At 39.7% G+C, this 15,805-nt stretch overlaps 1 protein-coding gene across 4 annotated transcripts in view; it reads right to left on the reverse strand.

Moving 5' to 3' along the window:
• PCDH15 (protocadherin related 15) overlaps positions 1-15,805 on the reverse strand; it is a gene marked incomplete at both ends in the record, with an annotated part of 312,883 nt that overhangs the window by 283,403 nt on the left and 13,675 nt on the right. For 2 of the 4 annotated variants that reach the window (XM_079536321.1, XM_079536320.1), the window contains 2 exons: positions 5,190-5,255; positions 5,932-5,946. In XM_079536321.1, the coding sequence (XP_079392447.1) occupies positions 5,190-5,255; positions 5,932-5,946 (81 nt within the window). The remainder of the gene's footprint in view (positions 1-5,189; positions 5,256-5,931; positions 5,947-15,805) is intronic. The other 2 variants (XM_079536322.1, XM_079536319.1) reach the window with 1 other exon arrangement.

Here is a 15,805-nt window from a genome sequence, read left to right on the forward strand (position 1 = left end):
GCGGTGCTGCTGACACGGTGGAAAGAAGGGATGCCATCCAGAGGGACCTTGAGAGGCTAGAAAGGTGGGCCTGGGTGAACCTGATGAGGTTCAACACGGCAAAGCTGCCCAGAGAGGCTGTGGATGCCCTGTCCATCCCTGGAGGTGTTAAAGGCCAGGTTGGATGGGACCCTGAGCATTCTGGTCTGGTATTAAATGTGGAGATTGGTGGTCCTGCCTGCGACAGGGGGAGTTGGAGATTCGTGATCCTTGAGGTCCCTTCCAACCCTGGCCACTCTGTGATTCTGTGCTTCTTTCAGATTTTTTCCTGGGCTCCTTTTGACTTGCTTTATAACATGAAAACAGAGGTTTGCAGTTGCGGTCTACTGCGGGCGTAAGTGTCAAAACAATAGGTAAAACCATACATCACACAGTGCAACCCAGCACGTTTAGAAATTACCACAGGAGGACTGCTCATACAAGCATCACCCAATCCCCAGAACAAAAAGGATTTTAAGCAGGCTTAAAATACATTAAATACTCCTATCCTTGCACAGCTTTTTTGGAATTGTAAAGCAAAGGGATATTGCTAGTAAAATTACATTCATGTTTCAAAATCATGTGAAAGAAATAAATTGTTGAAATATACAGTTCTTCATTTACAAAGGTAAACTGACAATCTGAGAATATGTACATATTAAGTATCACAATTTAGTATGAATAATTTATTCTGACTACTGAAACTGTCAAAGCGTAGCTGTTCAGAGAAACTTTAAATCATTTGGATGAGGATTTCCACTAAAAAAAATATATATCTCCAATGCATTTTAAAAAAGCCTCAGGATTACACAGCATAACCATTATTCAAAATAACTTTTATCTACTACAGAATAGAGTTAAATTCCAAATCTTGGTCATTTTAAATGTCAAGGCTGGGAAAGACCTTGCCTGATCTACTCATTAGTTATACAGTTATTCAATATTTAGTGAGCAAAGCTCAGTAGCTGAATGAGTGCCTATGGATGCAGTAAGAGTCACACACACGAGACAGATTTACACTGGTACAAACTGAGCCAAGAAGTGGCACCCATGTGTGCGCCCAGACAACAAAATGCTAAACAAAATGACTCTGATCAGTCCAAAGAACCTAAAGAAGTAGACAGAAAGTTCATTATGAAGGCAAGGGGGGGGGGGGAAACACCTCATCCCTGAAGGCAATTTAAAGCTAATTCACCTTCCCAAAAGAGCATCAACACCACATTAAGATACATTCCAGACAGCTGACAGCACAAAAATATTTTTACCAATTCCAGCTTTCTAACTGTATTTACTACCCTTAGGAATCAGTAAATCAGTTTCTAGAAGACACGTTCCTTATTCTCCAGCTCTCACCCCGAATTACATTCTGCTTTTTGACACTATTTTTTCTTACAATGTACCATTAAAAAAAAAAAAAACATGAAAAAATAGAATCATTAATATTTTAAACCAACACTCTTCTTAAACATTGGCCATCGTTGATGACTGTGCTCATGAATTAAAAAAAAAAAAAAAAAAAAAAAAAAAAAGGACTAAGCAACTCATTCGTTTTACAGCTAATTCAAGTCTTCACACATTTGTTCTCCATGAAAAATCCAGAAATGTGAACTCACATTTGTGGCATAAAAATAGCACTAGACACCAAATTGATTCATGGCTTTTCTACGAAATTGTTAATTTCGAAAGCTTAAAAATATATGATTTCAAAATGGAATAGAACAGGTATGAATGAAACTAAATTATACTCACAAATTTAGACCTCTTTCCCTCACGTCATGAATTCACACAGTAAATCAAAGATATCAGCTCAGAAGTGATACTCCTATTTACAATTTGAACAATTCAAGGTAGCAGTTGGAGCAGCCACATGTCCGAGCCAGGTGCTGACATGACAAACAGGAGGAAAACAAGTGAAAGTTATACAAAATGCTCCATAGTCAATCTTGTTGAAAACATTTATTAGGCGAGTATAAAAAAATCTCAGAACTTCTAGTTCTTGCACTTGGTTTTTGTCTGTTTCATTCTAAGTCTTCTTACCTAGTAAGAATAGCTACGCTCATTTAGGATATTTAACCTACCCTGAAAACAGAAATTTGTTATGCCTCAGTAAGACTGCTAATGCTGCCAGTAATTTGATTCTTTGGACAGCTGATTAAGAACAAATAAGCCTTAATCTTAATTAGATGCATCTCTGAATACAGAAGGTAATTTCTGTATTTGGCAATCAAGTATGCAAGTCATGAAAGAAAAAGGTGTGTTTCTTAAAAGGACGTTATTAAACCACAGAATATCTGCTCATTTTCCTCCATTATGAGGAATTTTGAGGCTAGAGCATTCAAAAAATCATTAACTCTAAAAGAAAGCTTTGCCAGAACAACAAAGAGAGCCAGCCACAACTGGGTATCTTTTACCATTACAGCCTGCTGCATGCTTTCCACATCAAAGCCAAGGTGCACAGCAAAAGTTAGTAAGTCCCCTTTTCTGCAGCTTTTGCTGCAATTTTCTCGATAATACACTGTTCTCCAAGGATTTTTATGGCCCATACTCCTAAATGGCAAGGAAACATGCAGAACACTGGATGACAGTATTTGCCAACGCTGCGCACACCACGCAGCAGGCTTTCTTCTTTGGCTAGACTGACCATCTGACCTTAACTTTGCAGGCGCAGTCCAGACTGGATCTGAATCAGCATGTGTACCTGTTGTTAATCTGGACTTAGGGAGGCTCCAACAAACAACCTGTACTCCACAATCAGCCTAGAGGTGCCAAATCCGGGTCAAACCAAATAGCACTTCAGTACTGGTCTTAGCACTATGCAGCTACATGGTACAACCAAGTCAAAACAAGTCCACTTATCTTGCTAGAATTTGCTCACAACACTGTGCAAGGGTCAACTCCAACAGGTAGACTGGATTACATTTAATGCGTAATTTTTCTTCCTATGTGAAAATAAAGCCAGAATAAACTCTGTACTGCGTGCTCTAATTTAATCAAATGTTATTATGTGCCTGGGCCTGATCCAGATCAAATTGGAACTGCTAGATAGTCAAATACACACCAAGTATTAATCAGCAATAATGCCAAATACATTTCTGTAGGACGGATGTATTGGAAGATATTAACATTCCGAAGAACCTCCTCATCCTTCAACTCGTTAACTCATGATTTTTTCTGAAACAGAAAGGAAAGGCAGGAAAAGTCCATAATGTCACATTTGTTACGAAATGCTATTCTCAACGCACTTGTATTAAACCACAGCGACTTTCTAATGAGAAGAAAGTGAGACTCACTGCACTTAACTGTGTTTGCACAAATGTCAAATAACCCCGAAGAGATTTGCACAGACTCTAGACTACATGATTTAGTAATGATTAAACTCTGTATGCTGAGAAGAAACAGTGCAGTGAAACTGAAGATAGACTCTATTAAAATAGCATTGCTAACAGGAGTATGTTATATTTTTGCAACACTGCAACAACATGGCTAGACGTGACATGTAAGTATAATGCAAAACATGTGAACACGACCAAGAATGAAGGTAAAAACAGACTGGTGCAGTTCCATGTAGAAAACACAGCAGAAGACAACATGGCTCCATTAGTTACTCTGTCATACTCTTATCACAACAGTCTGACTCTGATACACAGAAGCGTGCATTTAAGCAATTACATTGCACTATCCACTGCTTAGTGTGGATCCACATGGATTTTAGCAAGCTAACGCATTTCCACTGAACCAGAAGACGTTGGGAAGGGTGAACAAAGTGCCAGGACAGCAGATGCTGCCAGCTGCAAAGCGTCTTTTGCTATGCCTATTTTAGTTAAAATACCTACCATCAGCTTAAGCATATTGAGACATTTTTTTCCACAGATCTTAAAGTCAATGAGTAGTAGCCCTGATCCAACTGCTGAGCTGCAGGCTTTGGATTCAACCTCCATTACCTTCAGTCACACACAGCAGTGGGGAGGATGCAACCTACCGCTTCAATAAAGACAGCTGAGCATCTGAGGACATTTCAATCCTAGAGCTGGCTTCCCAGGAGATCCATTAATTTAATACATATTGTGGCTTCCAGATGAGGTGTGTCGTTTCCATTATCGACAATGCCAATTCAGGTTTCTGCTTCCCATTCGACTTATTTAATGGGGAATTAATGGTTCATAGGAATTCACAGTGAGATAGATACATTAAATCTTTGCAGACACGTGTAAAGCTTTGAGGAAACACCTCTTCCCACCATTCAACAGTCTTTCTTGTAGGGAAGAAATTTTCTATATTTAATAAACATTGACTGCAACATCAAAAAACTAAGAAACCATATCCAACTACCAATCACAGCTTGCAAAATTCTTACTGCTCCTTATTTTTGTTTATGCCTCAGATGACTATGATTAACTTCTAGTTGTTTTTTTTTATTATTTCTTTTGCACTATTCTTCACACCATGTTCTTCAGATATAAAACTCAATTGCTGCTAGTACATAAGAAAAAGAGCTATGTGACAATACCACCAACATGTAAATCAAGGGCTTTTGCCACTCAAGACCATCTGACACCTTCCCAGAAAGGTGACAAACACATAAGCATCAAATCCCACAACTGAGTAGTCCTGCCACAGAGGTATCCGTAACTAATGCTCATACCAAAGAACTACACCTAACAGTGAACCTTCTGAAAGCTGCATGGGAGACCCAAAATACAACATTAACACCCTTATCAAACTTCAGAGAAAGAAGCCTTCAAGTCTTACCTTACCACAGTAAATATCTAAACAAAAAAGGAAATCAAACAGAGTGATGTCTGAAGAACTCAATGGGTAACAACAAGCATACATAGGAGCAAACAGGTAGTTAACTTACTCATGTATTACAAATAATTGTGGTTTAAGTACCTTGTAAAAGAAGAAACATTCTCAGGTGAGCAGCTCAAGGTGAAAGAGCCAAGTCATTAAGATGTATAATTGTCAGTAAGAAGCAGCAGCTGTCACAACAGTGGATCCGTTTGCCCTTCCCACCACCATCCCTCACTGGCAGAGGTTTTCACAAACCAGTTCTCAGAGCAGAGCATAGGGTTCCCAGCTGCCAGACCAGACACAGGCACCTCATTCCCTGCGGGAGCCTCCATGCCCCAACCAGAGACTGCAGCTGTGTCACAAGAACAAAAGGCACTCACCGTTCCGACTCTCTTCATCAATGGGAACTATTGTGGCTGGAGGACCTGTTCTGGCCAACTTGCAATCTATAAAGATAAAAAGAGAAGTTACTTCTGATTCCAGAGAAAGGATTTTGTTTCTTTTGGTCTGTTTTGTGATTTTGCATATTCAGCATACCAAAGAGAAGCATCTCTGAAATATGACATGTATAGGCTACAATACTTTACAGCTCATTTACACTCAGAAGATCAAAATCTGAGCTCTTCATTTATCTTTTCCTCAACTAAACTCTGTAAAGCAAAGGAGACCGAGACCGAGAATTTAATATCTCAGATGTTGATCCATTTTTAAAAACTAACAGTTATAGAGCATGAACTACACAGATTGCTACATGCTCTCTTAGGTGAGCTTGCCTTCCCATGTCACAACTACACACACCAAATCCTCATCACATACCACACTACAGCATTGATGGCTACACTACGAACATCTCCGTGCCTTGCAGGGACCACAATGAAGCAGAGTCCTTCAAGACAAGTATAATATGATGGTCGTTTATCCCAAAGAAATAAAAACAAACAAGGGAATGGTTAAAAGGTATAAATCATAATTAAAGCTTCACAACAGAAACAAATAATTTGAATTAATTGCAACAGAAGGGTTTAATGAAAGGGAGTGAAAAGAGTTTTAATAATGTTCAAAGGGAAATAAAAATTAAAGACAGACAAGCAATGCTCAGGAAGTTTCATTTTGCCTTCTTACCCTCATATTGCCAGTCTGGAGTCAAAAGTTTAGAGGCATCAATGGAAGCAGAGCAGAATAACGAAAGAAAATAAGTAAGATTTTGTTGCTTTACAGAAATGATAGCTTCAAAGATAAAAGCAGTACATGCAGAGCTAGCAAACGCATAGGTGTAGTCCTAAAAAACAGGTATACTACTCGCAATGAACATTTTGTGAATACTTTCATTTTCCACATTAAGCAGAAGAAAAATATTACCTCTCCAAACCACACAGAAGAAAAATTAAAAGTTAATTAAGAAGTACTTTTCACTTTTAAAGAGCCTCACAGTGCCACTAGAACAGCACGCTATAAGAAAAGATTTCTCCTTCCCCTTTCAACACAGAACTGCATACAGAACTTGCATGGGCCCAGCCAGGAGGATGACACCGGATATCACACATACAGGTTAGATGCCAGGAAAAATTTCTTCTCTGAAAGAGAAGTCAGGCTCTGGAACAGGCTGCCCGGGGAGATGGTAAGAGTCACCATCCCTGGAGGTGTTCAAGGAAGATGCTGTACTGAGGGACATGGGTTAGTGGGAAATACTTGTGGCAGGTGGATGGTTGGACTGGATCATCTTGGAGGTCTTTTCCAACCTTGGTAATTCTATCATTTTATGGCTACAGCTGGCTTTGACCCAAAGGGATACAGTTTCTGTATGGTTTCTACCCAAGCGCTGGAGCATCGCCGTATCTCTTGAGAAGTTTAAATACTTGAGGCAAAATCCCACTACAAAATCATCTGTAAACTAAGAGCAGCAGCAAAGAGAGATAAAATACAACTTCCCAGCCTCCAGTAAAAATGACACACTCACTGACTTCAACAGAAGTGCAGCAGCTAATTCATTCCATGCTGTAATTTCACCCTGCATGGACCACATCTACAAAGGAAGACGAAAGCAGCAAAGCGCTTATCCAGATGCCTGCTCAAGTGAGACCTCCAAAGGGCAACTCTGTGGCATGATGATTTCCTCCAGTGACTGCTTTGCTATTGGGCTGGTGAGTGACAGCACGAGCCTTGGAGGCTGCTTGTATTTATGAATATCCCGAATGCCACTGAATTGTCACTGATGATACCACAGTCCCATCATTTATCTTTTGACTTATTTATTTTTAAAAGCTGTGTGGGCAAACCTTGCTCAGAAGATAAAATGCAGAAAGCTGGTGTGGGCACACACATACTCCTATTCATTTAGCAGTAGTTTCATGTACCTCCTTCATTTGCTATCCTAAGAAGTCTATGCAAGTTCATTTGGTGAGCAAATGCTCAGCTTTTCTTCATATTCTCACACACTGTAGGTGCATACATAAACATTGCATACCTTTTGCTTACAGTACTTTAACACAGTAAACAGACCACTTGAAAAACTACACCTTCCATTCCATTGCTGTTTTCATCTCTAGGAGCAATCTCTGGAAAGATAAGTAATATTTGCTTATCTACCTGAAACACAGATTTTTTTTCATGCTCTTATTCTATTCACTGGTTGCTATAAAAATAACAGGATCATAACTAATATGGCCCCACAAACACTTCTTGGAATTTTCAAGAAGTTTACAAGCTGCTAACTGAACAACCCTTCGACATGCTCTTTGTGAGTGCAACGAAGCTCAATGATATAAATGTGCTGAGAGTGTTTTCACGAGTGGTCTGTTGTTTGTCACCAAGCAGCAATCAGTGCACACATCACCAAAACAAAATCCAAACCAGGGAGAAATTTTAATCCCACAGATTGAACACGCCTTTCTAAAGGGTAATCGTGACTCTGAATACCAAAAGCAGCTTAGGATTGATTGGCTCTCCACCAAACACATCAGAATTTTTAACGTTAGAATCAAACCTTTACAAAATATGCTTGAAATGAATGCTCGGCACTGAACTCTGGATTCTGAAAATCTCAGAGAAAAGGCACAGCACACCTGCAAGTTTGGTCATCCTTTGCAAAGGATTTAAAGCGAGCGTGGGCAGATGAAGCAATGATTTTTTTCATGAGATAGATTGTAGTCAAAAGATTAGAGCAACAGCAAAACCTGATTCTACAGCTACAGTAAAAGAAGTCTAACAGGACGTGTACATATATAGCTGTGGATCATCTTCATGGTGCCAACTAAAAATAACTGTGACCACTTGCAGTTTGGTTGCACAGATTATCATTTCATGTGATTTTAACTACTCCAGCACTAGCCAAATACCAGATACCAACATGTTTTAGGATGTCTGTCATCCCTCCATCCCTTTCTGAAAGACAGAACTTAATAATGCCACAGCCTTCTCTAGTTTCGTGCTCACCAGCATACACTGAATACATAAGTTTAAAACTGCAGGGTTATACAAATTTCCAATTCCAAGGGAGATAATTAAAATCAAAATCTTTCAAGATGAGTCATATGTCGTAAATACCAGGAAGACCTTGAGGGAAACACTGATGTGAAAAACATCTTCTAAGGGAAAGAGGTGCATGGAAAGCTTACTCCCACCATCAGCTGGATGGAGAGACCATCCTACAAAGATGACAGAGGCTTGAATGGCTTAGCCTAGGGAAAGGAAATCTTTCTAAAAACACACGAGTAAATATCAAGAGGAAACACCAAAAAAGTGTTAAACAAAGCTTAAACAAAAGAGCACTATTTGAGTATGGGCACACATGAAAAAACAAAGCACCCTACTGTGAGCGCAAAGGAGAAACAGCAGATCACAAATTAAAAAAAAAAAAAAAAAAAGTGGATTTCCAGCCTGAACTATTTTTTATTTTAGACTGGAAGATAAAGCAGATCCTGGAACACCCTTTCCACAGGGAAAGCAGAAAAACCCAAGATCTTCACTTTCAAAAACTACCCTAATTTGCTTACAAGATTACACAGAAATGGTTCTTAGCATTATTACAAATTTCAGTTCTTTTCTCAAGTTCCTAAAGAAATTTCCTAAAGAACTTGAGAAAAATTACTTCACAGTAATAAATAGCTTTATTCAACAGAAACAAGCACAGATAATTGCAGCAGCAAAGCTGACTTATGAAGTATTAACTTTTTTTTTTTCCAGTTTTGTTTTGAAATACCTTCGATTTGACTATAATCCTCCATATAAATCTTTTGGAGATTTTCAACTCTTCCAATTCAGTCCTGCAGATTATCATACCAGAACACTGACGCTCACCCAACTAACAGCTGCTGTTTTTAATAAGACCTCTGCAGTTCCTATGCTGGGATGGTTTACTTCCATCACATGGCTCCTTTTACAAGAGATCTCTTGCCCCAGTGAAATTCTTGGGCATAATGGAGTAGTCACAGAAGTCCTACCATGCTTAATTGAACTTGCTTGAAGAAAGGCCATGTATAAACGAGCTTCTCCAGCTACAGTTGTCACAATATGATCCTATTTTATGTGTGAGCAGCAGCACTGGTAAATGTACTGGTGATGCAGCAAGGTCCCCCCAAAACAAGCATCTCCCAGAAAAGGCAGTAGTCATCAGGCAAACAAAGCAAGAGGCTACAAAGCTAAGAGCCTGCATTTTTGTTCCTGTCATTAACTCCAGCTTCCTCTAGCTAGTGCTTTTGCTTTACAATTACTTGATCAAAGCCAAGGCAGACAAAGTGCCTGTCTCCTTGTGAGTCTAGTGAAAACCTATTTAATAAACTCTTCATGGAACAGTTACATGGCTAAGATCCACTTGCTTTCTGACAGCTAATTTTCATTATTTTAATTTCTAATTATTTTTAATGAGATAGCTCAGAAGAAACCCTCAATCACTGCTCTAAGGAAGATGTTCAGCCAAGGTCACACGGTGTGAGCCGACAATCTGAATAATCCTGTATTTTGGCATTGCCTCATCATCACCTCATTCTTCGCATCCTCACCCCCTCAGTGCCACCTCCCGTCTACCCTCTGCAATACCTGGAGCATTTCTCTCCATGCCAACCATTTCACAGCCAAAGAAAGCCAGCGTGGCACGGGGCTTTGCCATGTATGAGCTGCCTTTTCCTCCCTCCTACCACTCACAGCCCCTCTACCATACCTGTAACACTTCACAGATCTTTAAATTCAAGCTAAATGCAACACTTGAATTAGGTGGGAGGAGTGCTTGCCGTTGACTGTTGTGATCATTAAATCATGACTGCAAGGCATGCAATCACATTAGCTGTTGAAAAGTTCAATAATGAAAATGGCTTGCCCCATACGGCCTTATAATTTCAAGTGACTGTAACCCAAATCTGGTCTCCCACATCATTTACAAGAAGGGCTGGGTGCTCCCAGTAACACAGCAATCTTTAACATTTCATTTATGTAGTCCTGCCCCTGCGTCAAAGCCAAAATGAGCCACACTGACACCAATGGCCCTGCAGGGGAAGGAGCAGCCCAAAAGAACCTTCCCAGGGCCACAACCCAGTACAATAACTGCCAGCTCCTCCTGGGTGCTCCTGAAATTAAAACAACAACAAAAAAATCCACTACAGTTTGCTAATCATCAGCTCTTCCTCCAGCTGTTTCAAAAATACCCAATCAGTACTCTGCATTATTTTACATTTTATTCTGCATTTAATTTTGCTTTCAGATATTCAAATGTAACTAAACAGTTGCTTGATTTTTTTTTTTTACTTTTTAATTTATTTTAACAAACATTTGTGCGCTGTAGGATGACAGGCAGCCCCCAAAAAACTGACTCAGTCCTAACAGATATGTAGCTGGATCTGAGAGACTTCAATAAAATTCCACTCCGTACTCAAGGAAAGAAATTACTTCCATTGGAGGCAGAATAAAAGGTAGATTTTCATTCCCTAATTTATCACTGGAACCAAGATCAGATGCTAAACACCATCAGTGGTTGAAAATGGCTCTCCTCCTTCTCAGCATCCATCCATTGCTGACCTAGGATTTTTGCCACAATCATGAAATCACACCATACAATTACTGTGTTTAGGCTATAGCCACTTTCTGTAGCACTAATGAGGTTTGGAACGTTAAATTGAACAGTTAGTCAATATCAGCACGCACATTAAAGCCACGTGGAAAACGCTTTGAAAGGTGATGTGTATCACACAGCAGCTTTCCTACAAACCTATGGATTCCACAAACAGAACGGAAGCCCAGGCATAAACACAGGCTGGGCAATGTGTGGATCGAGAGCAGTCCTGAGGAGAAGGATTTCAGGGTCCTGATGGACAAAAAGCTGGATGTGAGCCAGCAGCGTGCTCCTACAGCCCAGAAGGCCAATGGTATCGTGGGCTGAACCCAGACAGGGGTCTGCTCATTCAGCAGCAGATGCTCATTGGGAAAAAAGCCATGAAAGGGTCTCTCTGAACACCTCGACTTATAGAAGACTGATCCTAATAAAGAGCTACACAGAGCCATACATTTAAGCTATCCGTGTAACTAAGCAACTCAGATTCAGGAGAAAAAGTCCTGGCTTGTTTCCTGCGTTGCTGAATTCAGAACTACAGCTGTGCCATTTAGGATAAGCTTGGCATAACCTTTACATTAGTAGGCTTGTGCAGCAATTGCTCTGCATTGAAAATAGCATAAGAAGGGCTTTCACAGACTATTTTGAGTTCTTCCTGAAAGACATCTCTAATTGTTGAAACTGGGAAGGAACAACTGCAAACTTGAGCTTGATTCCAGCACGTTTGGGACTCTTCTTAGAACTGAGTTTCTGTGCTTTGATTCAGGCTGAAAATTAATGGCTTAGTTAAGCACTACTGTACAATTCATCGCTTGGATCCAACAACTCCACTCCAATTTAATCTAGCTGTTTACATCTGACTGCATCTCCTTTGGGTTTGGCTTCTAACAGAAGAAAAGGCAATGCTGATAGATAGTAAAGCACAAAAAGGACAAAAATGAGTAAGAGTGCTATTCTAAGTTCTGCTCGCATAGCCTCAGACAACGTGCCTTCATTCAGAATACGCAGCCCGAACAGCTGACTTCTTCTGATGTTTTATTTCTCCATTCTTCAAACATCTTCATAGAGATATAATATCTATAAAGGGTCTGCTACGTGGAAATTGCCCTGCAAGTGCTATGTATTGCTATTTTATTTTTACTGCTATAGAAAAACGCAGTGCCATCTATCTTTGGAGCTATATACCTTCAGACTGCAACAGCTTCCATTTTACAAGCAGTTTTGGAGTTGACAGAGCCTTTTAAAAGTCATACTTCTGCCCCAAAACACAAAAAATGATACCGTGCCAAGAAACACCCCCAAGGGCTATTAACCAGAAGTAATTTTTAAGACCATGCAAATGTGCTGGACGACTTCAGAACAGCTGTAATATCTTCAAATGAAGTAAAATTTTAGAAGCTGACTACAGCTGCTTTTAACTCAGCTATGCACTGAGCACTAAAGATTCATACAGTTTTCAGTATTTCTGAAATTCCTTTTTCCCTATCACATGTCTAATGAATTCCCGTCTTCCTAAACGGTCTATATATGACTTTTAGATTTCAGGCTCAGCAACAAGGCCACTGCCACTGAAATCTTGTTTAGTTATCTGGCCTCTCATCTCCCTGAATGCTGTTTCCACCTTTCAGAGTAGCATTCTTTTTGTACACATCAGACATGGACATCTTAATTTGGTGTCTTCCAGACTGCTTACTGGGATTAGGTGGGAGAAAAGAAGAATTAATAGAAAACCTCAAAAGGAACATTCAGAAGCAAACACCATGAAGTCTTGTGATAGACACCAAAATATTTTTTTCATTTTTAAAGACCACGTAAAATTTTAAAATACTGCCATCTGCAAACACCACTGAGCCGTATTCTTACTAGAATATGATTTCAGCAACATTTTTCAGAAAGCAACACTTGATAAAATACATCAGAAAAGATGTAATGGTTGAAAATCCAAGGGGCAGGCATGGGGAGTGAGGGGGCTTCTTGCCCCAAAGGCACTCTGCTTCTTCAGATCCTCCTGCACTCACCTAGCACTGCTACCAGCAGCCAGCCAAAGCAGACCTCGACAGCTGCATCTGATAAACTGCACAGTTCAAACTGTCTCCTTCTTTCTGCACTGAATTGTGGCCATTGCTGAGGGGACAACTACCTGGATCCCGTGGTTGTGGTGCTCTATAGGGTTTTCTTGCTCACATAACAGAGCAAGCCCTACACCCTGCCTGCAGAAACAACCCACTGCACTACTGACCTGGATGTGTTCATGTTTAAAATACAGATCCAGATGTGTCTTAACAGAATGACTCAGTTACCAGTTACCAGTGAGGAGCGTTTTGAAGATGTTCTCCTTTGGTCTTGAAACCAGAAAGCTGTAGGTAAGTCAAACAAAAGACCTCATACCAAACTTGAGCAACAAAGAAAACCAGCCAGCCTAAAGAAGTGCTGAGACCTGGAGGCTTTTTAAGCCTATTACCAAGCAGGGGTGCAGCAGCAGAATGAAGAAAATAACATGTGATCAACTGTTTACCTACAATCGACCTCCTGTTGCTTCATCAAGTTCCCTTTGTGTGGACAACGCTGAGACCAGTCTGATGGCAACAGCCATCTGCACCTTCCTCATCTGTGAAAACTGCCAAGCAAGGAGACTTCACAGAAAAAGTCCTTTGAAGTGTCTGCTTAATCAACGATAGTCCGATGAATTCAGTAATTCAAGTCTGAGCTGCTCTCTGCCCAACACAGACCCAGCCTGAGTCTAAAAAGCCTGAATCTTAGATAATTATAAAAGCAAGGACTTGATCATTAAATAGCTATAAAATATTACTTGTTTTTCTTCTTTCTAAATCCCCACTTCTGATATCTATTTTGCTGAGCAAGAAATTATGAAATCTCAATTTTATAACTCATGTCCTTCCCACATACAATGGTAATGATAACTTCTCAAGAACATGTATCTACAGCAGTGCCTGTTCCTTTTGCTAGGATATTCTTACACTTTTGTACAAAAAGAAAAAAGCTTGGTCTTGGAAAGAATTTATTTTTTAATATATTTTAGACCTCTCTCCTGTAACACAACAGCAATGAAAGAAGTATGGGATGAGACTCGTGGCTGGCGTGACTCTCCACCCTACAGCAGATGGTGGTCTCCAGCACCCACTGGGATCCCCAGAACACTCCAAGCACCCCGAAAACATAGCTCTGCAGCAAAGGGGCCAATGCCAATATGCAAGGTCTCCAAGCTTGGAGCACCAGAAGACTTCTTCCCAAAACTTGTATGCTTCAGATAGTAAGATTTCTTGTTTGTTTGTTTTATTTTTTAATAAATAACAATAAAGGGACATCAGTGACAATAAAGGGATATCAGCTGTCTGAAACGTTTATCATCAAAAAACAGCTAACATGCAAGAAGACAGAATCAGTATATTTCTGCTGTATTGGAGAAGCCATTTCATATCTCTTGCAATAAGACCCTGAGACCTCAAAATATTTCCTTGTAAATTTGTTCCTGCTTAGAAAATATTTTTTAAAAAATCATCTTATAGGACATAGGAATTACCCTCAAAATCTCCACCTTCCATTACCTCCTCAGATAAGTAAAGAGACCAGAAAAAATATTTTGCTAAAACCATGTTATTCTTCCTATGATGCCAAAGATTACCGTAGAGACAGCATAATAACAGTTAACAAATCAACTACTGCAAGTGCTAATGACTATTTAAAATAAAATGCAGAAATTCAATTTCGTACTACGAAGACTGTTAAAAATTTAAGGGAAAACATGCTCAATAAGATGATCATGTTTTATGGCAGAAATTCAAACTGATCTGATATTCTTGCAAGGTCTTCTCAGCGTTTCAGCTCCTGTGAAGAAGTAGAGCTGCTAAAAGAGTGCCAGCTTCATCCCATTAGCAATTCCTCTTCCCCTCCAAATCAATACATACACCTAAGCAGATTTCAAAATGGCATTTAACCAATTAGGACAAACATCAGTAGGTCTACCTGTTAAGTCAATCCCATCCAAATGTGTATTAAGACAAGTTTTATATCACCAAGACAAGAGGGCTAGTCTTTCCTTAAACTACAAAACCGTAACAATTTGAAAACACAGAATACATGGAGGCCATCAGCAGCAGAATAGAAGTGACGCCTCCAAGTTGGACTGAGTTTCACCTTTCTAAGAAGGAATATGAAGAGACAGGAGGCTTTCAAATTCTTTCCACAAGGTTTCATCCAAGAGACAGCACTTCAAATGATCCTGCAGATGATACTGCAATTGCACAGATATTCCTGTAGGTTTCAAATACTTTCTTACCACCCAGTAGTGCCCAAGACAACTCTCCCCATTGCATTTCAGCCCATTTATTCTTTTTATGTTATCTAACAAACTGATACTGATAAAATACTGTGACCAACACAAATGTTCTCAGCTTCTGTTCCATACCCAGGCTATCTGTAATGGAGAGTTTGATTAATTTTGTATTAGGTAGATGCACAACTGAAAATAAATCCTGAGCCATTGGTCATACTGAAAGAACAAGCAGTTTTCTCTTATCTCTTGTACTCACTCACCTACAGGTTGCACCCACAAGGACTTTCAGGAAAAAAAAACGAAAAAAAACCACACAGAAAACACACAGCTGTGTTGGACTCATTTCATTACTGTATGGGAACTGCTGAGTCATGGCCTGAATCTCTGATTGATCACCTGAGGCGAGCCATGAGTCAGCCAGAGGAGCACAGCTGAAGGCAATTCCTAGACCTATTTAAGAGCTGGCTACCAGAGGGGAAGGATCTCTTCTGGATATCCCCTCTCTTGGTGTCTTCTGGTGAGCTCAGCTGAAGGGTAAGCTCTTCCACTTATTCTCTTTTGTTATCGTTGTCTATTTTGCTTAACTCTCTTGATTATATTGTGATTATAACATCTTGATATCTATTGATTATACACATTACTAAGTATGACTTTTTATGTCAATT

The sequence above is a fragment of the Tetrao urogallus genome (assembly GCF_951394365.1).
Source record: "Tetrao urogallus genome assembly, chromosome: 5".
Taxonomy (NCBI): Eukaryota; Metazoa; Chordata; class Aves; order Galliformes; family Phasianidae; genus Tetrao; species Tetrao urogallus.